The sequence below is a fragment of the Cygnus olor genome, chromosome 25 (genome assembly GCF_009769625.2).
Source record: "Cygnus olor isolate bCygOlo1 chromosome 25, bCygOlo1.pri.v2, whole genome shotgun sequence".
Taxonomy (NCBI): Eukaryota; Metazoa; Chordata; class Aves; order Anseriformes; family Anatidae; genus Cygnus; species Cygnus olor.
This window is the reverse complement of record NC_049193.1, coordinates 3,276,213-3,299,253: the sequence shown is the minus strand read 5'-3', so window position 1 is coordinate 3,299,253 and position 23,041 is coordinate 3,276,213. Positions and strand designations below refer to the sequence as shown.

General features: G+C 52.0%; 1 protein-coding gene across 10 annotated transcripts in view; it reads left to right on the top strand.

Annotated features, from left to right (window-relative positions):
- KANSL1 (KAT8 regulatory NSL complex subunit 1) overlaps positions 1–23,041 on the top strand; it is a 98,243-nt gene that overhangs the window by 56,281 nt on the left and 18,921 nt on the right. For all 10 annotated transcript variants that reach the window (XM_040536545.1, XM_040536544.1, XM_040536549.1 and 7 more), the window contains 3 exons: positions 11,876–12,017; positions 16,813–16,917; positions 21,918–22,033. In XM_040536545.1, the coding sequence (XP_040392479.1) occupies positions 11,876–12,017; positions 16,813–16,917; positions 21,918–22,033 (363 nt within the window). The remainder of the gene's footprint in view (positions 1–11,875; positions 12,018–16,812; positions 16,918–21,917; positions 22,034–23,041) is intronic.

Here is a 23,041-nt window from a genome sequence, read left to right as displayed (position 1 = left end):
AGAGCAGAGCTTGCTTCTGTGATGCTCAGAGCTGCGTTTGTGAACTCAGGCTTCACGTTAGGCTTCTGCATTTTGAGATTTACTTGCCAAGCTCTCTCCTTTTCCTCCTGCTCAGGACGGGGAGCTCATCCCGGGAGTGCAGCAGTTTCCCAGGCCTGCAGCAGAGGCCGGCTTCAGCGCCGGCGCTTATTTCCAAGTCCCGTTTTGATCTTGGGCCACAACCTGTGGAGCTGAACAAAGACACCCCCCTCCCCTCAATCCATGACAAAACACCCTTTGACCTTTGGTCCTACGGCTGCATAATAAAAAGGGAAGAGCTGGAAGCGGTGTGCACTCTGCCATTCGTTCCCTTCTCTCCGTCACTCTCTGGTTTTTGCAAAGTGCCGTGGATGGGGGAGAGGAGGTGAAGAGGAAGACTCTGCGCCGTCTGCTGGCTCTGCCAAGAGGAAAACACAAACACGTTTTGGTTGGACTGCTCCCAGCAGTCCTTTTTGGAAGGGCAGGGATCAGGAATAGCTTCCTTGGAAAGACAAGGATCAGAAGTTGCTTCCTTGGAAGCAGTTTGGGCAGGTGGCTGCAGCCCGTGCTGCGGCACCCTTCGTGGCAGCTGCTGAAGGAGCGGTCCCCGTGGTCCCCTCGTCTTGCAAGGAGAGCTGGGGCGTGGGCGTCCAGGGAGCTCCCACATCAAGATTAGAGTTCTTCGTAGGTGCCTGATTGCAAAATGGTTGTGCTGGTGCTGCCCAACTGGAAGGCTTTGCAACCCCGAGGTGACTGCAGGCAGTCCCACGTCCTCGGATGGAGTTGTCTCTGCCTGTGCTGTTCTCACTACGGTGCGCTGGAAGGTTTGAGCATGCTGGAGAACAACTCCATCACTTCTGCCTTGAGTAAACTCTTCTAATCAATGAAGAGCGTGTCCCAAATAAGTCCTGTTTTGATAGAGCGTTGTATTAAGGCTGTTCACCAACTGGAGCTCGGAGCTGCCGGCCTCGCACTGGCAATAATTTAACATAGTTTCTGTATTATGGAATATTGATTTACTGTGGAGCATAAAAATGTGCAGTACTCAGCAGAAGGGCCTCACCAATTGTTATGCTCCAGGAACACTGCTGCTCAGGAATGTGAAATAAATTTTCCCTTTTAACAATAGCTCCTGATTTGCATAGTCTCTATTCTCCTTTCCCCAGGGATTGTGCCACTAATGGTCTATCATGAGCGCTCCCCCACTTTGACACCAAACTACTCTATTTGCACACACACAAAGGGCTGTGCTGTTGAACAAGTGTAGTAACTTTTCAAACGGTTTACTCTGGGCTGTGATTGTCTCCTCTCTGTTATGCACTTATTCTCATTAGGAGAATTTCAGGCTCTGAGCACCCCCTTCCTTCTCTTTGGAGTTGTGACTGCATTAATTTTGGGGAAGCTTAGCTGACAGAGGTCCAAAAAGTCAGATCCATCCTGTGCAGCTTTTCGTTTCTTCGTGTTCCCTAGAGAAGACACCGGTTTTGTCCGGGGATGTGTTGGGGGATGCTTGGCATGTGCTCTTCACCAGTACATCTGCCTGCGCGTGCTGCGCTGGTGCTCTTTGGCAGCGAGCAGTTTTAGGATGGAACTGCAATCTTTGCAATTGGCCGAGTAGTTCAGGACCTCTTACTTGAAAGCAATCTAACCCATTCTCTTGAATTTTTGCAGTTGTTGCTGGTTGTGCTCGTGATATATCAGCGAAGACGGTAAAAAAGCCTCCGTTACCACTTACTCTGCTTCAGGAGCAGGAGGTGCCAGTCCCTCGCTGCTGCGTTTCCCAACAGGCAGGTTGTGAATCTCGTAGTGAAACCGCACTCGTAACCTGAAGGAGGAAAAACAAGGGCCAGATTTGCATGGGGATAGAGCTTCTGTCACTCTCTGCTTTCCAATGGAAGAAATATAACTAAAATACGGGTCTAAAAAGGTAACGATTGTGCTTTCCTGGGCGATCCAGACCTGCTGGGAAGCTGTCGTAAGCAAAATTACAGCGCTGATAAAGGGCCACGCTTACCAAAAAGGAGCATACGTTCCTGGAAGAAGCATGTTGTGAGCTTGCTCATCCTGTTATGTTAGGTATTTAGGCATTGCGGTGCTTAGTCGATATGACTGGGACTGGTGTATTAATTAGAGCTAAAAAGGAAAAATTACCAATGAATTTAGCAGCGCGCTGCAGTCGAAGAAAACTTTTCCAGTTATTAAAAAAAAATACCAGCACAGACTTTCACATGCGGTGTGTTCTTACCTCCTCGTTCCTGGCTTTAGCTGCCGGGGGGTAACAAACTGCCTTGCGTTTTCTGGTGCGATGATGATCAGGCACATTCTGTGCGCTGACCGAGCTGGCTGTTCTCCTGGCCGCTGTGCCTGCGTAGCTGCCCGTGAGCATGGGGAGAGCTATATTGGAAAAGCGCTCCAATAAATTCTCTTACAAACGTGGTATTTTCCAGCTGGCTGCTCTGCTGTGCAGCTGGAGAGTCGGTTTTTGCTGGTGAGCCCAGCCAGCCCTTCACGTCCACGCTTTTCTGGCTGCCCCCCCTGTCCCCAGGCTGCTCCCCTACCACCTTCCCCTTCTCCCCCCCATCTTGCCCCGTAGCGAGCGGGAGCCAAAGCAGCTTTCAGCCAGGAGCCCAAGTCCTTGCATTGGCCTAGACGAATAAACTGGGAATTTGAGGCTATTGTCACAGAACAATTGTTGCTGCTAAGGGCTGAAGAGCAGCTAAAGCTTGCAGTGGATGTTTTTCAGACAGTCAGCTGAATAAATGCTTGGGGCATTACATAAATGTCATAGCGTAAAGATCTGGGGCGCTTGGATTGGAAATATCGCCGAAGTTCAAACCTAGCCCTGGCAACCGGCGTGAGGAATTTCAGCAAAGATCTTAAAGCATTCAGGAGACTGAGACAGACAAAAAAAAAATCTGAACTCCAGTTCTGAGTCTAGGCAGAGCCTTCTGCTGGGCCGTGCTGTTTCACTTCTGATCGGCACGCTGCCAAACTGATGCCTTGGTCGTGAACCCAACGGAAAATAAAATCATGAGGGTACGACGGTTGTTTAGTTGAAATCTTTTTATAGTTTACCCAATATGCTACATCAGAGCCCTTTACGATTAGGGGTCTTACTGGGATTCTCTTAATTGAGAAGTAGGGCGTTATTTCTAATTTTAAGCAGGTGACACCTTGAGACAGCTGAAGAAATTGAGCAAATCTGGGGGGTGATGGAGCAGCAGGAGCTTCAGAGGAACCGGAACGAGCTTGTTGGGGTCACACCTGTGTGTGTGCGATGGTTTGGGGGGTCAAGGACTTTGGGAAGATCCTCTCTGCGGTGATCTTTGGGGAAGGGATGAGGTAGGGTTGCTAAGAGGAGCACCGGCACCAGGCTCCCGTGTCTGTATTTGGAAGGCGTCCTCCTTGGGGCACCCCGTTGTGTGCTGGTCACGCTGCTGGGATGGCACGGGGGACAAGGCTGTTGTAATATTTCTTGCCTTGGGACCTGGTCCATTCTTTTACCCACCAATGCCCGGCCGTGGTTTGGTTCCTGTTGGCTCAGCTGTAGGTGAGCTGGGCGCGACGGAGCTGCTGTCCTGTTGCCAGAACACATTGACACCATGCACAGACCCACCTCGGGAGCTGGCGTCTGAAATCCCACAGATCCTTCTGCCAGCGTGGCTTTAATGACCCTAAAATTAGGGTCACCACCCAAACAGAAGAGGTTTATTGCATCCTTCCAGCTCTTAAAACCAGCCCCTGCTAAGGGATGCGCTCTCACCCAGCCTCCCGTGCCCAGGCTTCGGCAAAAGCCTCCGCGTGCTCCCCGCTGGGTTCGTGCTTCCCGTTTGGGATTGCTCATGGGGCCGAGAGAGGGGCTCACGCAGACGTGGCAGCGACTTGGCACCACCGACCCTGCGCCCTGTCATCTTGCTGGCCTCGGACCCGAGAGGTGTTGGCTGCGTTTCCTGCGGCACAGGTGTGTGTGAGCTGAAATTAAGAGCGATGCGGGTGGCGTTTCACTAGCCAGCAGCATTGCTCTGAACCAGGAGGTAAAGAAAGTGATGATTTTCAGGTTCTTGGAGAGAAACTGAGTGCGGTGTTTGTTCCGTGTGCGTGCATCTCCATTGAATTCACTGGCTCGTTCCCTGCCAGCTCGCTGGGATGTCTCTTACATGGCATGTTCTTTTCTCAAAGTCTTACTTTTAAGGGAAGGATAGTTCAATAGGTGCTTTTTTGCTTCTTTTTTTGAAGCCATTTGCACTTCAGAGGTATAAAACTTGTTAAGGTAAGCGTGATACTGAGGAATGCAGACGGTTACGATGTTCAACAAGATAAATAATCCTGTGACTTCTTACGTTAGGGAAAACCGAATTCCTGAAGAGTGGATTTGAGCGTATTTTTGTTCCACAGCTTCTAAAGCAGTTAAAATTGTCCTGAATCTCAGTAAAACCTGGTAGTAGGCAGCAGGAAGGGCTGGGAAGGTTGTCTTCCCCCCCCCCCGGCAGCTGCTTCACTCTGGTATTTTTAATTTCCCTCCTTTGTTCTCCCCTCTGTAGAGCTGTTTGTGGACTGAGTTTTGTACCCTCTGAGGGTTTCCTTAGATCCGCGGGCTGCACTGCACTTCTGCTAGGAAGGGATTTGGGGGAGAGAAAGTGCCAGGAGAGAGTGGCCCAGGGGCAAAGGCTTGGGCTTTGAACTCCAGCACGGGGCACCAGCTCCAGCACGGTGCCACTGAGCCCAGCAGCTCCGTACCGGAGACCTCAAGTGGGGTGTTAGAAATCTGGATTCTGCTGTGCCTAATTGCTGCAGGCTGTGCGGGCTTGTCCCGCCGTAATTCCTATGCAGGACTTCAAGCATCTTTTAATGGCTGGCCTGGGCCAGTTTTCTTTCTCCTCTTTTTAGTAGAACCGGACCGGAGATGCCAAAACAAACCTTTCATATCCTGATCGGGGCGCTGGTTGCCCTGCAGACAAAGCGTCGCATGCTGCGGCTGCTGGAGCTCTTTGGATGGTTCCTCGGCACCAGAAAGCGGGGCGGTTGGGATCGGCTGTGCTCGAATGCAAATAATGCACGGCCCCGGGTTGCTGGCGGCCGCCCAGGGCTGCCCTCTCCCTGGGGCAGCAGCCTGGCATCCCTGCGCAAAACGCCGTAGGATTTGTGCTCGCGAACGTCCTCCGAGCGGCGGGGTTTTTTTCGGCGAGGACCGGTGGAAATAACTCTTTGCTCCCAGCCTCTCGGGTTTTTCAGAATCCGGGAATGAATGAAGCGGGCTGAGGGTTGAGCTGGATTTAGCTGAGAGCCGAGCGCACGCTGTGAATAGAAGAGCCCGCGGTTCTGTCCACGGGGCGGGGGCGGGCGTTGAGCTGAACAAATTGTTCGCTTTGGCTCCTTCGCAGGCAGAGACGTTAGGGTGGGCTCAGGAGATTGTTCTGGGGAGCTGGTGGGTTTTTCTCTTCCTCCCCTGGAGCTGTTGTGCGGGTGCATTTGGCAGAGCTTAACTCTTGCTCCACCCATAGATCTTGTTTAGCATCAGTCTAGGAAAGTATAAAAGCCCAGTGGTCTGTTAGGGGGGGATGGAGTGGACGTGGGGAGTATACGGGGACGGGAGCAAGCTGGAAAGCGGCACCCCAGTTGGGTGCGAATCTCTTCCCTTCAGTGAGGCACAAATGAAGATCCGGAGAGCACGTGAAAAAGTTGTTTATAGTGCTTGGAGGATGGTGCTTGGATGGCTCCTGTCTGAAACGTACGTGAGCAGAGCGCTGGCCTTTTTACCTGGCCTCGTCCTGTCTTTTCGTCAGTAACGGTGTCCATAGCTTGGAGCCCTACAACAAATGTCCCCATATTTTACAGCATTGTCAGTACTGGCAGCTGAGCCTCTCAAAAAGCAAAAAAGTGGATGGTGAAACATTGTTCTTAACCAGATTTTAATGCTGTGAAGCAATGAGTTGATTTAACCACGAGGTTTCTGGAGGCACCCTGCTATTGTTCAGGAGCAGACGTTGCACCAGTACGGACACGAAGCGCTGCGCTGCCTTCGCACTGCTGAATTCTGCCTTGGGGCTGCTGCCTTGTGGTAGGTAACGCAGGGAAAGCACGCAGAATTAATACGGATAATTTGCCCTTTAATAGAGCTGACAGCTGAGTGTCTTCAACTGTCATATTTGAAGCTGCTTTTTGTGGTCTGCTGGCAGGGTTTGTCCTCGCTGACGAGCCCAGGTGGATATAGGAACGTGGTCCTGGTGCGTGCCCTGCTTGTTTGCTGTCGTCGTGGCTGGCAGCAGGACCCGGCCTCTGTTAGGAGCAGGGAATTGCATCAACTGCTGGTGTTCGGGGAGGCACCGAGTGCTCCTTGGAGCATTTTGGCAGGGGGATGCGGAGCTGGGAGCGGGCAGGCCGCGTGTGCAGGGCTTTGGGAGCACCTTCAGGGCCGGCAGAGCGGGGCCCCCAGCGTGGGTCTGGCAAATGTCTCACAAAGGTCTCGATTCCCGGTACCGAGGCCTCATTCGGTGGGCAGATATTTCACCGTCTTACTCAGGAAATGCCCGTGCTACGTGAAAGCAGCTCACACCTTTGCCAGCGTGTGCTGGCAGGAGGAGGAGGAGGAGGAGGAGGCTGCGCCGGCGTCGGGAGAAGGCCTCGGACTCCGGGGCTTTGACCCAGGCCTTGTCTTCGGCGATTTTTTTCCACCGAAAGCTGCGTGGGAAGGGGGAGAGCAAATACAGCGTGGCCTCCGCCTCGGGAACAACTGCAGCTCGGGACAGAAAACCCCTGGGTGTTTGCCAGGGGGAAGTGGAGGAGGGGAGCAGCCACACGGGGAGCTGCAGGGGGAGGCCGGCACGGCGCTGCCCGACCCGACCCGGCCCGACCCACCGCGTGCCCGCGGCACGGGCCCGGTGCCTGCTGGCAGAAAGCTCTCCCTGGTCTGCCCTCGGTCCCACCAGGGCTGGTTCACCCCCCCTGGGCTGTGTGAAGGTTTTTCAGCATTTCCACACATCCCTCACGGAGCACCGGGATGATTTGGGCTCGAGGTGGTGAAGCAATCTCCCTCCAGACCCTCGTGGCTGCTTCTCCGTCATGGATGCTGCCTCCTGTAAGCGGTTGTTAGCTGTGGTTCCCCTCCAGCAGGAAACTTTTCCATCCAAAATCCTTTCACTTCACTTTTCTGTGTTGCCAGGACGGTTTAGCAGCAGCTGGCGGCTCTGCTCTGGTCACTTTGCAGCCGGGCCTTTTGCAGGGCATCTCCTGGTGAAGAAAATTCCGTTCGTCCCTAATTCCTGAGGTTTGTGGGGCTTGCCCTGCGCTCCGGTGGCATTTGGCAGCGTGGGTCTGTCCGAAGGAAAGCCGGACTGATGGACGGCCAGTGGCTGGGCAGGTGGAGCAGCACAGCTTCTCCCAGGTCTAGGAGGAGCAGAGCAAACACATCTCATCAGACTTGTGGGGAACCAGGGAACTCTCACGGGGCCTTAATTTCCTCTAAGGCAGCGCGTGAAGCCTCCTGCTTGGGGGAAGAGGGCTTGGATGTGCCTTTTGTGGGGGAGATCCCTGTGCAAATTCACCCAGGACTGCCTCGTGCACGGCTGCAGCTCAGTTTGTGTCGGTTACCTCGGTTTAAGCCCTACAGGCGGAGGCTGTGCTCCTTGGTGCTTATCGCCACGGGGCTCGTCCGGCTTTTACGGCACCGCAGCTGCTGAGACAACTGAACCTAGCACAGGTCGTACCGACGGCAGCGCGCTGACCTAGGTGTTGGCTGTGTTCGTTGGCAGGGCTGTATTTATCCCGCCTGTTTAAAAACCAAACAAAGCAGGGCTCACGCCCTGGTCTGAAATGGCCGAAACCCCGGGCGGCAGCGAGCGGGGCTGGCCGCGAGCACCACGGTTTGGATCTGGGGACCCTAATACAGGGCAGCAGCACCTGCCCCCAGGGGTGTGTGTGTGTGTTTGCTTTCGGGAGCTTTTCTTTGCTGTTCAGGACACTGAATTGAACCCACAACTGCCTGTTGTGTGCTTGGGGAAGGACTGGAGCCCATCCCAAGGACTTGCGCTGATGTAACACGGGATTTTTTCCCCCCCTGCCTTTCTTCAGTCATATTTAACTGCTGTGTTTTTTTTTTTTAAGATGAAATGTTTACCTCCCTCCATCCCTCAGCTGCTCCCCGTGCTTTAATCAGAGCAATCTGAGGACTCGGCACGTTGATGAACTTGCTTCCTGCAGCTCTCCAAAGCCTTTCCGTGGGGAAGGCAGAGGCCGTGCCCATCCCCGCACATCCAGCAGCGCGGTGCCACCCAGGGGGGGCTGCTGCCACCTTGTCGGGGCTTTGAGTCGTTGTTACCCCAGATGGGCAGGGTTGGAGGCCTTTGTCCGTGGGCGAAGGCCCCCAGCCTCCCATGGACACGGCGTAGCATTTCTAAGCATTTTTCTAGCTTGGCTCCGCCGCTCCTCCTCCTCCTCCGCCACTCTTCCTCCTCCTCCACCTCTGCCTGCACCACCCGGGCACGTGTCGGCTCCCGGCTGCCAGCTCGGCACACGCGATTTACCGGCGGCGCCATCTGCTTCGGCTCGCCCCGCGCTGTCCTTGTCGGTCAAGCTGAGTGCCACGCCAGCTGCGTGCGCGCCGTCAGACGGCTGCAGCCCTGCACACGTCACAGCCTCCACCAGGGGAACGAGCCTACCTGGGAACGTATTTATTTTTAAAGAATCAAGCCCCTAAATCATTTTTCTGTCCCGTGGCCGTGTCCTGAGCTGGAGAGGCTGCACGGCTGTCCTGCGTCGTCCTCTGTAGCCAGCTTTGCACGTGCTCTCGCCCAAAGCAGTGCCCACGCAGCAGCACGAGGAGGAGTTTGTCCTGGAGGATGCAGGAGCTGCTCACGGCGCTGCCCGCACCACCTTCACCGGCACCGTCTGCCCCCAGGACAAGCCACGCAGCACGGTCAGAGCCATCTGCCTCTCTTCTCCCTTCATTTTCAGCTTCATTCAGCCCCATTTTGGGGCAGGTGGAGCGAACCCTTCTACTAATCATCATTTCAAAGCCCCTGATGTTTCGAAAGAAAGGAAGTGGGTTTCCCTGCCCCCAGTAGCTGGGTGTCCGGCTGAGGTTTGGGGTGACTGCCCGTGACTTCTTCCAGTGCTCTGTTCTGTGCTCGGTTGCTACTTTCTAGTGCTAGCCGAGAAAATACTGCTTTGCAAGGCGTTTGTATAGAGATTCAAACTAAAGAAGCTACAAACCGCGTACCCAAAAGCTGATCTACAGGAGGAAAAGATCTACACTGCAGCAGAGGGAGTAATGGAGCAGGCCCTGAAAAGGCTCGACTCTAAATATAGAGGGACCACGCTACGCCCGGCACTGTTTTGGAAAGTGTGGCTGAGCCATCGTTACGGGTCTTCCCCTCCTCCACCTGTGCTGCGGGGTGGCAGAGGATGAAGTAGACGTTCCCGCGTTTCGCTTTCTCGGTTTATTTTTGGTTTAAATCCAGTGGGTTTTTCTGGGGTAGGATGTGTCCTGCTTTTAAGGTGAAACAAAGAGTGGCTCTGCCGCTGCTCACACCGCCGTGCCGCCTAGGAATCGAAATGGGCGCTGGGTGGTTTTTACCCTTAATCTTGATTTCTGTGTAATGGAAATAAGAGCGAGACTTAATGGAGCAGGACAACGTTGTTCCAGCAGGCACGGGGGCTTTGTAGCATTGTACAGGTGCTTTATAGCCTTGCAGAGGAAAGCCAGGGGAGGAAGCAGTTCGGAGGTGCTCTCAGCAGCTTTCAACCTTTCTTCTACCTGATTTTTTAAAAAATACTCCCAAGGTGGATCCCCAGCGAGCAAGCGCAGTCCTGCGGAGATCGGGCTTAGAACCCCAAACTTTGGGGATGTTCGTGCAGTCGGTTTTACCTGCAGATGCTGAGGATGCCTTTTGTCAAAAAAAAGAACTCTTCTCCAGTAAAATTGGCCTCTGCTTCTGAAATGAGAGTGTGGTAGAATTTCACTGAAACGTCACTGGCGGAGAAGTAACGTGCTCTGGAAAGTGTTGTAGGAAACGATGCTCCAAAAATGACATCGGTCTCGTGGGCGACGGAGTCAGAGCGGTGCTGCCTTCCCAGCGATGCTTGGAGACAGTTCCCTGCAGGAGGAGGGAGAAGGTCTGGTGCCCAGCCACCCCTTTCCTGCCTTTCCTGCAGTGTTATCCCTCGTGGAACAGAATAAAGCCTGACTGGGATGGGGATCTGGATTCGAGCTCTGTGATGGGGTGATGCCAGCGACCGCTGAGCCCTCCGCATGCTCCACCAGCCCAGCAAGAATACGGAGAACGCGTCTTGCTCTGAATTTGTGGGTTTCGCCTGCAGGTCGAAGGAGCCAACTCCTTCGTTTCAGGGTATTTTGCTTAGCTGATGTGAAACTCGTAGTCACCCCGGTGCTTTTCTTGGGGACACGTTTGGTAGCAGCACGCCTGAACAAGGGCAGATGCGTCAGAGGTGCAGATTTTTCTAAGAACTTGATTATTGCTGTTGCGTACAGTCTCTGCAGTGCTTCGGTAATAAATCTCATTTACCACGTATTGCTTTCGCTCTCATGGCTGGTCTCAGCTTCCAAACAGGTCAATCTCAGCAGCAGGCAACTTGGGGTAGTTTGGGAAGAAAAACCTGGACCTCGCTGGAGCTCCTCTGCCTGGTGGAGGGCGGTCGGGTGGCTGTGCTCCAGCCTAGACAAGATGCTCAGGGCCAAAAATGCTGTAGGAGGAAGGGATGGGGGGAAAAGGGAATTATTTGGTCACTAATTCCTTATTCTAAGACATCCAGATGTGGCAAAGGCTTTGTGCGGCGACACTGGATTCATGCATGCGCTTCTGCCATTGCCTTGTTTCTGCATCATATTGTGGTTTTCTTTCTTTTTGGGTAGTTTTAGTATTTATCCACCAGAATCAGGATGCTTGTGATCCATTTTCATGATATTATGGCTTCTAATGTAGGAGAGCGGAGCCGTGGATTTATGTGTCCCTTGCCTCTTTGTGTTTATTTCTGCCTGGAGCTCGGTAGCAGGGAGCAAGGGCGTTTTTGTAGCAGTTGACTCTAAAATGCGACGCTGTAGTCCACATGCTAGCGAAAGCATATTTATGCTCCTGCTGAACCGTATTTTGTGGTCGCAGCAGAGATAAAGAAGGTGGGCAATCAGCCAAGGGTTGCAAAGCATGTGGGTTCCCCCGTGCAGCCGTGAGATCGGGAGGTGCAGCTCACTTGGTAATTTCTGCTTTTCTTCCTGGCTTCGTTTGCTCGGTCGAGCCATCAGAGGCAGAAAGCAAGTTTGCCGTTGCCCCCTTTCCTTTGCAACACCTCCGTGCAGGGGAGCAGCTTGTGCAAGGCGCTGTGAGCTCTGCTGCTCGCCTCCAAATAGTAGATGCTCTCTTAAAACTGAACGATGATGCGTTGTGAGACTGGCCGCAGTGCTTTAATTGTGGGCGTGCGGTTTGTGCTGGTGTTCGAGCCTATTCTGTGACTGATGCCAGAGGTGCTTTGAAAGGGGATAAGCTTAGGGAGGGAGGGCAGGTGGGTGTTATTTCTTTGAGACTTGGCAAAGTGGGTCTGGCTGATGCGGCCAGGTAGGACTGGAGCTGCTGGTTCAGCTGAGCATGGAATAAAACCTTAACGCTTGCATAGGCAGAACTTCAATCACTGGGTACCAAAAGTTGTTTTAATATCGCTCTGCGGAGGCATGGCTTTTCCAGCACGTCTGTAGTTGGGCTGATAATTATTAGTGGTGGCTAGATGGTATCAGTCGTGCCATTCAGCATGTAGCTTTTGATCTGGCTGTCAGTTCTGCTGGGTTTTCTGTGGGCTGTAGAATTAAAATCTCACTCAAAGTAATCCCCCCTTCCCCTGTCTGTTTTTCCAGGAGACGAAGGGCAGAGTGGAGATGGGCAGCAGACCGTGCAGCCATCGTCAGTCGCTGGAATTGGCTCCAAGCCCACGTCTCGGACCTGGAATACCGAATCCGGCAGCAAACGGATATTTACAAGCAGATTAGAGCCAACAAGGTGAGGACTGTTTGGATACGTGTGATTTTTGCCCTGTCTCCTAATGGCTCTCCCTTTCACCGCAGTGGGGAGTGTGTATGCAGAGTGTGATGCAGTTTTCCCCCCCCCCCCCAATCTCAAAAAGCACATTGCACGGCTGTGACTAATGGTGATGCAATTTGGCATGGGCTGAGTGCAATTCTTTTCCCTGGTTCCATACAGTAACATGTAGAGAGCAATTCCTCACCTAAAAGCCAGTCTTTGGGCTCCGAACAAAACTACTGCTTTTGCACGTGTGTTGCACTCGCCCACCACTCCAGTCTTTGTGTTTTATTCAATTCATTTAACCTTTCTTTGTCTTTGGGAGTATCTGAAGTTGGGGATAAGGAACAGCTCGACCAGAGGCTTACTGGGGAAGGGAGGGGACTCTGGAGGAAGTTAGCTTCAGATGCTATCACAGAGCACAGGCTTAAAATTGAGTCAGAAAAAAAAAAAAAAAAAGACTGTAGGTGCTGACCTTTCTCTGTGCAAAGAATTTTTTTTTCAGACTCGCTCTCAGATGGCAGGAGGGCGGGGGAGAGCAGAGAAGGGATGAGGAAGGAATCGTTATCGAGACTTGTCCAGGCGCGCACGTCTAAATGTCAGGCCTTGGAGGGAGGAATGTCTGGAGTTTGTGGCAAGAAGGATCTGGGTATTGCATCAACTTAGACATCCTCAGGAATTCAGAGTCTGGTGAACTCTTTTCCCGAGATTTATGGTGGTCTGGGGATGGCTGGGAGGGAGACTTCCAGAGGGGTAGAGAGGCACGGGCAGGAGAGGAAAACTGTGGTCTTTTATGCAGCTATGCAGAAGAACAGGCTGATGGGGTGAGTGAGGGCTGTAAATGACTAGGTGGAGGAGCCCGGCTGGCTGAAGGGAATACATCAGGGAGAGAAGAGGAGAGGAGAAGGCTCTGGGAAGTGCTCGGGACGTCAAATCAACAAAGCAGCATCAGAATGAATCCTTATCCCTTCTGTCTTAAGAAAGCAGGCTTGCAAGGTGGTTTTGAAGTATCAAATACAAAATGACTAAACATTTATTTACTAGAAGTTGAATAGTGGAGGAAATGGGGAAGCTCATCTAATAAAGTAGAAGATTCGGTGCTTTCTCCAGGTTCTGACAACTTGACAGACTCATGAAGTGGCCTGATAATGGCTACAAGCACCCCATATGTTTTTATCTAAGGTTGCAGTCTCTGGGTCTGAAAGGAGAACATCACAGTATTGTGTCAAAGTTGAAAAGTACATCTGAGGCTTTGGAAAACAGCTTGTCGTCATCTTTTCGTTTGCTCAAACGAAAACTCCTCAACTGCGGTAACCTGATGGGTGAATTCAAGATTAAGCCTGCCAGTTACTGTGGCAAAAGAGTTCAAATATTCAGGATCTGATGGTGGCTGTCCTGCCTGCACAGGAAAGCAGAAATCACACGCCCTGTCTTCATGGAGATCACCGCTTGCACCCAGCTGTCGTTGTGTCGGTGTCATTGAGCTCAAGGATGCCTTGGCAAATGTGTTCAGGTTTTGTCAACGAGGAGCTTGGAGTAAGACTTACAAATCAGCTTGCAGCAAGTAGAGAAGATGAGGAAATAAACACACACTTCAGTAACGCAGGAGTCTTTGAATGGGCTTGACTTCAGACTGTACAAGGGCAAGAGTTAAAGAATTTGGAGACACCGTCTTTTTTTGGTCAGCATAACTTAACCGAAGCCATTTTGGCCTAAAACATAAGGAGGTTAAGATGTAGCCTCTGTAAACATTCACACTTGCTATTCCTTTTTATTCATTTTCTGGTTTTATTGTATCTGTATGTTAAAATTTCCATCCTGGTGTACCCTTGCAAGCAGGGCGCGTTGCTTTGTCAAAGCAAGGGAAGGACACGGCAGTGGAAAACAACCTTCTGTTTTGAGGGTACGTCGCTGCCCGGCGTCTCGGCACTAATTGTGTTTTCAGCACATTGGGAGCACTTTGGTCAGAGCCTGACGGGGTGTGGAGGAAAACAAGAAATCAGGGGCATGTGTGCACAGTTCGGCGTCAAGTGCTGTCTTTTTTGGCTGCTTACAAAGAGCGGGCTTACTGCCTTCGATTTTGTGTTGGTTTTGGCTTCAAAAACGTGCGGTGCGGTTAATTGAAGGGACTGGATGTCCACGAAGGTAACGGGGTGTTTTGTCTCCTTTCACTGATGTGCCTCCTTGGGCTGTTTTTAGAGGGGGTGCAGGATGATGCCAGTTCCCCCATCAAGTCTGCGCACCTCCCCGCATGTGTGGGTGGCAAGTGCTCGCTGTTGGAGAAGGAACGGAGAGCAATTGCCCTCTCCCGTGTCTCTTTTCTCGTGAGTTTCCCTCTTACACAGAATACGAGGTACATGAAGATGAAGGGCTCTTGCAGGAGTTTTGTGTAGCAGGAGTTGGCTGGGATACGATGACCAGGACTCCTTGAAGACCTTCAACGATTTGTTTTGCTCGTCGCCCCTGCAGAAGACCCCGCTTCGACTCTCTCCCAGCCCAACCAGGAAGGTTTCACTCTGCTCCCTCCAAGCCTTCAGCCCCGTGGGGCCGTGCTGGGGCTGGAGCCGCTGATAGCAGAGGAACGTGTGCTGGGAAGGGGGGCACGAGCAGGAGCAGCAGCCGGCGGTGCTCACACGAGCTTGCCACGTCGGTGCGGTGGTGTCGGGCTCAGAGCATGACGAGCAACATTGCCGGGGACTCTCCATCTCTTCCGAAGGGTCCTGCTGTGGGTCAGCCCCCTTCCTTCCCCCCTGGTCCCTTGGCAGAAGCTGCAAGCCTCAGCTGAAACTGCATCCGAGAGCTGCGCGAATGAATTCTTCATTATTCCTGTTTATTTTGGAGGATGCTGGTAAAAAGCAAGCGTTGCGTGAGCTCGGAATAACTCGCCAAGCACCGTGGCTTTTCCTGGCCTGAAAGGGAGTTGAAAGTTTGATGTTGCCCTTCTGACTCCTGTCTGTTATTCAGACGGTTGCAAATAACGGAGATTTAGTTATCTTCAAAGCAGAGAGCCCGGCTCCTCAGCGGAGAGCCCGTCCAGCCTGCGGGGCGGTGGGCTCGTGCAAGGCAGGCGCTGGACGGGGACCAAAGCTGTGCACACCGTGGGCATCGTGCAGGAGAGTGCAGCCCAATCCCCAGCACAGGGACATGCCTCTCAACATCTACCTGTATTATCCTGAGCCCCCGGGCGCCTCACTTCGTCCTCTTGCCTTTTGTCTGAAGGCAGAAGTCCCTGGTGGCTGTTCCTGTTCCCGATGCGCACGCTTCCCCATCTCATTCTCTCTCTGAGCAAACACGCAGCCCGAGCGCTTTCCGGAGCGTCAAAGGGAAGCGGTTCCCATGCTGCCAATTTTGCATTTAGTCCCGGTTCCTCCCCTTTTTGTGTCCCTTGTCTCCTACACTGGACACGCGGGGACGACCGACCTCTGCAGCACGCCTGAGGATGGTTCGAGAAGCGGTAGCAGAATGTGATGGGTGCTTCCGAGAGGGATTTTTCCAGGAATAGAAGAACAGCACAGCAGCATTTAATTGATTTTAGTCTTCCAGCCTCTCTCATCTACTAAACAGCCTTCTGGGATCTCAGAAAACTATAGAAAATTGTTGTCATGTTTATCTAGAAGCTGGCTGCTTCCTGATTGCCGAGGCCATGAAGAGTTGTATTTAGTTTATGAATGATCTATTTTTAAATAAATGATCCCTGAACGATGAGCCACCACTGTGTCTCTGGAAAGCTACGGACGTGTTGTACAGAAGATGGTGTCGAGGCATAGGATCAACCTTACAAGAGATTTGAGTGGCCACGTGCTGTGGCTTCGGTCATTGTTACATGCAAGATCTGGTTTTGAGGACTTTGAGGGATGACTTGTAGCCCTTTCCTCTCCAGATAATGTGCCTGGGTCTGCTTTCAGGCTGACTTTCCTTGGACACACGGGGCAACCTCTGAGGTTCCCAAATGACTGCTCTGTCCAACTCCAGCATGGCTTGTCCCCAGCTATATTCATGGCCTTTAGGTTCTCCTGACTGTCATCCCTCGCACATTTTAGCCTGCTTTGGTATGGTATAGCTGGGAATAGGCATAATTGTAATGATTTTGTTTTCCTTTGTGTCGCTGGGTGAGAAAGCAGTCCTCCTGCCGCTGGAGTGAGCTTCGCTTGGAGTGAAACACAAACAGGACAGCATATGTGAGGCCCGATAAAACAGTGCTCTGCCACCGCGCTTTGTCCCGCTAGCTTTATGGCAGGGGCTTGTTTATCAGTGTTGTTCTTCCCTTATTGAATTTTGTGAATATCACTTCTTTGAAAAAATCTGCTCTGAGTTACGAGTCTGCCTGTAGATTTCTGGCACCCGCTCACAATGGTTTGCTCGGCTGCGGCGGCGAGTTCCACTCGGTGCTGTTAAAGCAGCCGTTTCCTGCTCTGTGCTACAGCAAAAGATTCTCGCTGGTTTTGCTGGCGTGCAGCTCGCTCAACCTCCAGCCGGCGAGCGTGCAGGAGGAGGGGAAGGGCGAGAAGGGAGCTCGGTGTCTGCTCCTAATGGGCTGGAGGCGTGCGATCTGTCCTCTGCCACCCTCCTTCCCCATCCGAGTCCAGCTCCGATGTCAGGAAAATCCAGCAGGGCGCTCGGTTTGGCATCACGTCTGAAAAATGGGGGAATGCAAACCTCGCTTTGCAGTGGTTTTAGTTTGTGTTTTTTTTTCTGGGGGATGGAAGGATGCGCAGCTTCCCTGCTGAACCCGAAGGATCCGCAGTTAATTCCTGTTCCATTCCCTCTCTTTCAGGGGCTGATAGTTCTCGGTGAAGCATCACCCCCCGATCCTGCAGTAGATGATGCGTCCCGTCCCGTTAGTGCTGAAGTGAAGCTGGAGCCCGGGGCTGACCGGCTGGTAAGTGCCAGCAGCAGGGTGATGCTGGGGGCCTGGCGCTCCGCGTTCCTGGAGCCGGGAGGGATGCTCGAACCACAGGACTCCTGCAGGAGCCCCTGCGGGGCTTCACGTGGCCATGGCCCCTCTGTTGGTCCTGCCCCCTCTGTTGGTCATGCCCCCTCCCGGCTTATTTCGGGGTTAATGAACGATACGATTTAAACACCTTTTAGCCCAGAGTTCCTTGGGGTACCTTTGTAACATGCATTAGCATTTTATGAAACTTAAAAATCCTAACTAATCCTTTCCCTCTAGCAACAGTACCTCAAACTGAGAGCAGCACAATTAGCAAAGGCTTCTGAAGATGTGACTATTAATAATCTGCCTGAGCTTTACCCCTTAGAAAGGGAACTAATGATTTCAGGGAGATGCACTGGAAACTATGTGGAGTGCCAGGTATTTATTATTTAATGCAGAAATGTAGGCCACAGAGTAAAGGCTTGATCGTACCGTTTGCTCTGGCTGTGATTACTTTTGATCCTGCGGGACACATCGACGTATTAAAATGGAGGATTTTGAAGTCGCGGTGTAGTACGAGAAGAAGGGTGGTCCCTGCCTGGCTCCAGCTCCTGCTGCCAGGCTGCAGAGCTCCTTCTTCCCTGCCCTGATGGGGAGAAGCAACACCTCACTGCGATGGGAGTGCTTGGGTTTCACAGCCCAATATTCAATGTAGTTGATACAGAGAAAAAAATTAACTGAAAGCGACCGTAAAATTGTACTTCAAGTATTTCCTCCTGTCGCTGGTGAGACTTTGTCGGGGTTTTTCTGATACTGAGCGATAACGTGAAATGCTGTGAAATTTTTGATTGACAGCGCACCGTGAGGGGTTATTACAAGTGACTGTAATGAAACGTCCCCTTGCTTAACGTTGCCTTTCAGATGTGTGTTTGGAATTTAAGTCTTTAATTAGCAGATTAGCTCAGCCCCAAAACTCTGCAGTGTAATTGGTACAACGAGCAGGTTGTGCTCAGGACCGATGGTGCTTCAGATGGAAACAGAGCCGCGCCGCAAGAGCAACAGGAGGCTGCAGAGCGACGATGGCAGGGCCGCCACAGATCATGATTGAAACAGAAGCATTACGCAGTGTCTGGTTTTGAACAGTGATGTCCGTCTGTCATCCCCCCCCCCGTCCATGCTTTAACCCAAAAAGCACTCAGTGAATAATAAACAAAGGCTGGGACAGCGTGCTCCGGTTCTCTTCGGAAATAGCATGCTCCTGCGCTGGTGGATTGGCTGCTGTTTGGGAGCTGACCTGTAAATAGGCTGATAACGGAGACGAATAATCAAATTTAACAATGATAAGGAAGAAAATTTTCTTCCTTATCTGTCTAAATCAGGATGTTTATCCAATGATACGGGTATATTTTCAACCTGGAATCTGTAGATGGAAGCACTGTGTCCCTTCTGACTTTGTTCCTACAGATTCAAGACATTTTCCTTATACTTAAAATCACCACGCTGTCCTTTTTCAGGTTGTCTTAGACATCTCTGTATGTATAGAACAGGAAATGTCCAGAGATGTACATCTCTGTATGTATAGAATAGAAAATGTCCACAGGTTTGGTGAAGAGGAAAGAAAACGCTTGTTCGGGCAGCGCTGTTTTTCCTGCTCACAGCCACCTCACTGTTGCTGTGTTTACTCATTTCCTGCTTTGCCCCCTTTCTCATCCCTTTCCCTGGGACAGAAGCTCTTTAGACAGGGATTTTTATTGCTGGAGCACTAGCACTACAGAGATCCGGTCTCTTGCAGGTCTTGGAGGTAGCAGCGACACAAGTAACAGGTACCAAGAGCAGCAAAGAACGTCTGCGTGAAGCAGGCTTAGTTACTACGAAGTAAAGCAGTAGTAGCTAATGCTTGGCACCTTCTTGCAGCTCCTTCTGCAGCTGTCCTTGCTCCTTGGAGGGTGCCTCCTCCCAAAATGGACTCTTTCTTCCCCTGCACACGTGGCTGCTGGTGGGTGTGCGTGGCACCGAGCTGCCCGCTTCTCCAGCGGGGCTGGAGGCGTCAGCCAGCAGAAAGGCTGCCTGCAGGCACCCAGCTTTTACGCCCTCCTGCAGGAGGGTTTGTGCCTAATTAGACTTGCTCATAAGGGTGGGGTGTTGAGTCAGAGCCTTGATCTGCTCAGAGCCGGCGATTAGCCCAGAGACCATTCCTGGTGCATTAGGACACTTACTGGAAGGGTAGCTCAGGCCTCTGCTGGAGAGGTGCTTATCGTTTTGGCACTCCTCGGGCTGCTTACAATTAGATTTTTCTTTTGTTCAGGCTCGGAGAGCGGAAGCGGTCTGCAGCGCAGGGTGAGGGGAGGGAATACCTTCCATCTCATGCCCAGCTCTTCACCTTTGGGTCTCATCCACCCCTGGGACTCCTTTGGCCAACGTGAATCCAGGATGTGTGTCCTTGGGCATCAGCTCGATATGTAGGATATGACTGATAATCCCTCGGAGGAATTAATCATACCAGCAGTGGAGGGAAAGGCTTTACAGAGCAGGCTTGGAAGGGTCCATTGTCAACTTCCACTTCGGAACTGGAAGCCCAGGAGGTCACTAAATGTTTTTGCCTGAAGATGGGAATAACGTGAAGCCCTGAAGAAATAACTCAGCGTTGATATCTGTTCATTGCTGGACTTGCTAGCGAGGGGACGCAGTTGAAATTTTAATAATACACGAGAGAAGATATTGGTGGATGTCTTGTTAGGACTTTGCCATGCACTGGGTAGTTGTGTCTAGTAGTAGGTGAGGGTCTGAACCTGTGTTTTTGGGAACGCGAGGGACATTTCTGGTCCTGGGTCATGACTACCCACCTCCCAGCACATGCTCACGGAGTGGATCCTGTGCTGCTGGGAGAGGTGCTCTGCAGGCTCCTGGTTTCACGTGCAGCCAGCAGGAGCGTAAAGCTGTATCTGACCAGCCTAAAAGCTCCAGGCATCCCGAAGACCTGGACTTCCAGCCCCAGAACCTGGAAAAGAGCTCGGCGTGGAGCATCGCCGTGGTCCTGCTGCGAAGATCCCAGCCTGGCTGCCCTGCCAGCCCTGGAGAAGCGCGTGGCACGGGGAGGTGCGGCCAGGGATAGCTGGGGACAGAGTCTGAAGGCTGGAGATCTCCGTGCTTGGAGCTGGTCGTGCAAGAGCCCGGTTAGGGAACGCCCATGTCCAGTGCGATAGGGAGAGCCTGCGGTGTGGTTGATAAAAGGGACTTTGGACTGACACTTTGCAGCTCCTCTGCAGAAGGCGGCTCACCCCGTATTCCTATCTCGAGTAACCAAGCCAGAGACCGCTCCGGAGAAGAGCTTCCTCCTTTAAGGCCCTTCCTGGAGGAGAAAATAAATAGCCTTGTTTCAAAAGAGCTCATGAGTCATGTGCACCCGCCCTCCCGCGCCGTCCCTGCCTCCAGCGGAGGTGTCGGGTGATGGCACGGGCTCGCCAAGGCTCTGCGAGCCGAGGGGAACGGCTCTCGCCCTGCTTCACCTCCTCGGGGTGCAGCGTTCAGCTTGCGTAAGGCTTCCAGCCCCGTCCGACCCGTGCCTGGGGCGGCCGAATACCAGACGAGCCCATCAGCCCGGACAGGAGAAATGTGTTTTTTGTTAGCAGAAGTGCAGAAAAGCCAGCCAAGTTCCTCAAATAGGCAGCGGGCAGAAGTTCTCTGCCTCATCAGAAATGTCTGCCCTGGCTGAACCAGGTCTCTGCTACGCTGTACGCGGCCCAGCACCTCTGTAGCCTGATGCAGGTTGTTTGTGGGGTTGAGGAGTGATTGCAGGGAAGGTTTACTTAATCGAGGCCAGTACCGATGCTTCTGAGAAGGAGCCTGGGACGGGCAGGGTGGCTGCCCGGACACCTGGGTAGATGTCAGCCCTTTTTCTTTTGTCTTTTTTATTAGTGCCTGAAATGCACCACCGCCCTTGGGTGCGCAAAGGGGAAAGCCCAGCTAGAGAGACACTGGCAGCGAGTGTAGGAAGTGCTACGCGAGGGAAGAAAGCAAGTTCAACTCCGGGGAAGAGGAGGAGCGTGTCTGAAAGCAAAGATGGGGCTGCAAGGATGTGTCTGGGGGAGCCTCGTGGCAGGGCAAGGATGTGCCAGACCTCACTGGCACCAGCCGGGGTGGAGAGCGGGGATGCTACGGCAGGAGGCACAAAGCCAGCGTGTGCAGGGAGGTGACAGTGACTGTCCCCCCTCTTTTGCCACTTGCAGGCCAGCACGAGCTTTACCATATTCGATATTTCCATGCTGGAGCCGCGCAGTAGCTGCCTCTCATTGTAGCTTGGGAGGGTTTGTCTGCTTTTCACACCCAAGGCAGGAGGGAGAGGGCTGTGCCTTCAGCTTAGTTCGTACTTGCTTTCCTCTTCACAAAGGTGTTTCCAGCTTTGTGTGTATCCGGCACTTTTAAAGAGTTGGCCCACGTACACCCCAAAACCACAGCCTGGGTGCATTTTAATTTAAAAGATCTTGCAAAGTGCTGTTTGGACCCTGCTGGCACAGGTATTTAGTTAAAATGCAAATTGACTTGTGCAAGTCCACTCTCCTTGCCGCCCGTTTTCCCCCAAAGTGCTGAGGCAGGCGCTTGCAGCTCCGTGGCTTGCAGCACGCCGTCCGACGCGAGAAGCAGCCTGCGAGCTGTGCAGGTGGTTAGGAACTTCTCTGCACTTTGAGACAAAATCCTAAAATCTCCCTAAGGAACTCAGCCGAAGTCTTTCATGCTCCTTAGCGGTCGCCCGAGGGGAATTGCAAGCCTTTGTTTCTCACATGGAAAGCGCTGTTGTGTATCCATCCTCTTGCCAGAGCTGCTCCCCACAAAGTCCTTACATCCCCGGTCTTCTGTTCACACTGACTCCTAAATCCTTGGTTTGAAGTTCTGCTCGGAAGCCCGTAGCTACAGTGCAGAAACCTCAGCTAGAAACTAGGAATTAAGAGTGGTAGCTACTTCAGAATATTTCTAAACATTTATTTATCATTTTTCTCATCCTTCTGTAGAGTGTTTCTGGATCCCAGCCACTAGAGAACTTGGGGATTTCTGCTTCAAGTACTCCTGAATCCCATCCCGCCAAGCCCTGTGGAGCACCAAGACCTGTCAATGGAGTTATTAACACGTAAGCTGCTCGTGTGTTACGGATAGAGTCTGATTTTTATGATTGCAAGCCAGCCTGTAATGTGCTGGTTGGTAGTAATTGGGTGGGTAATGGTATAAATGGTTTCTTTTTGGAAAAAAAAAAATGTTTGGTACTAGATCGTGCTCGGAAACAGCGTTGGAGGAGATCTCTTGCTTGAGGTTTTATGCTGCATTGTTTTTCTGAAAATGGTATTGAACAGAGCTGTGTTTACATGAGCAAGCCCTGCAGGCAACTGTGCAGTGAGCATGTTCAAAACTGTTCCTTTATGGGTATTTTTAATACACTTGCAAATTGTGTGATTCAAAGATACTCGAGGCCTGCTTGCAATTAGCTTGCAGAAATCTGTAAACCATTGGCCTGCTTTTCTGAAGATGCAGAGGAGCCCAAATCCCATTGATTTCCTTGGGAATAGGATTCTCTAAATCCTTTGTTTCTCCAGGTTGTTTTTGTTAAGAAAATCTTTTAAGTGCGTAAATACAAACAAGCGAAAGAACTTCTCCTGTGCTACAGGATGATTTCAGGGTTGAACCCTAAGTTCTGTACTGGCTAGAGAAGTGCTGCCGGCACCGTTGCCCTTGCTTAGTACCTTGGGCAGGATGCTGCAGCGTGAGCCAGCGCAGAAATACTGATTGACCAACTCATCGCTACAGCTGAAACGCTGCAGGCTACGACAGGGCCCTTTATATGCCTGTAGCCTTTGAACTACAGAGCATTAGACTGCAGGACTTCAATGTTTTGCATTTTTAGAAATGAAGCACTTGTAAAATATACATGAAAAGGCTCTGTAGCTGGGGAGCTGCACTGGTATTTCGTGCGTGGCATGGTGTATTGATGCCATGGCAGGGTAGGGTTACCACATGCGGACAGGAAACTCCTTTGTGTGTGGAACAGAAAGGTGAAGAGTAGCATAGCAGTGACACTGAAAAGGTGCAGAGAGTTGTTAGAGGTACAGTTCCTGAGTATGCATCAGAATCGAGTTTACATCTA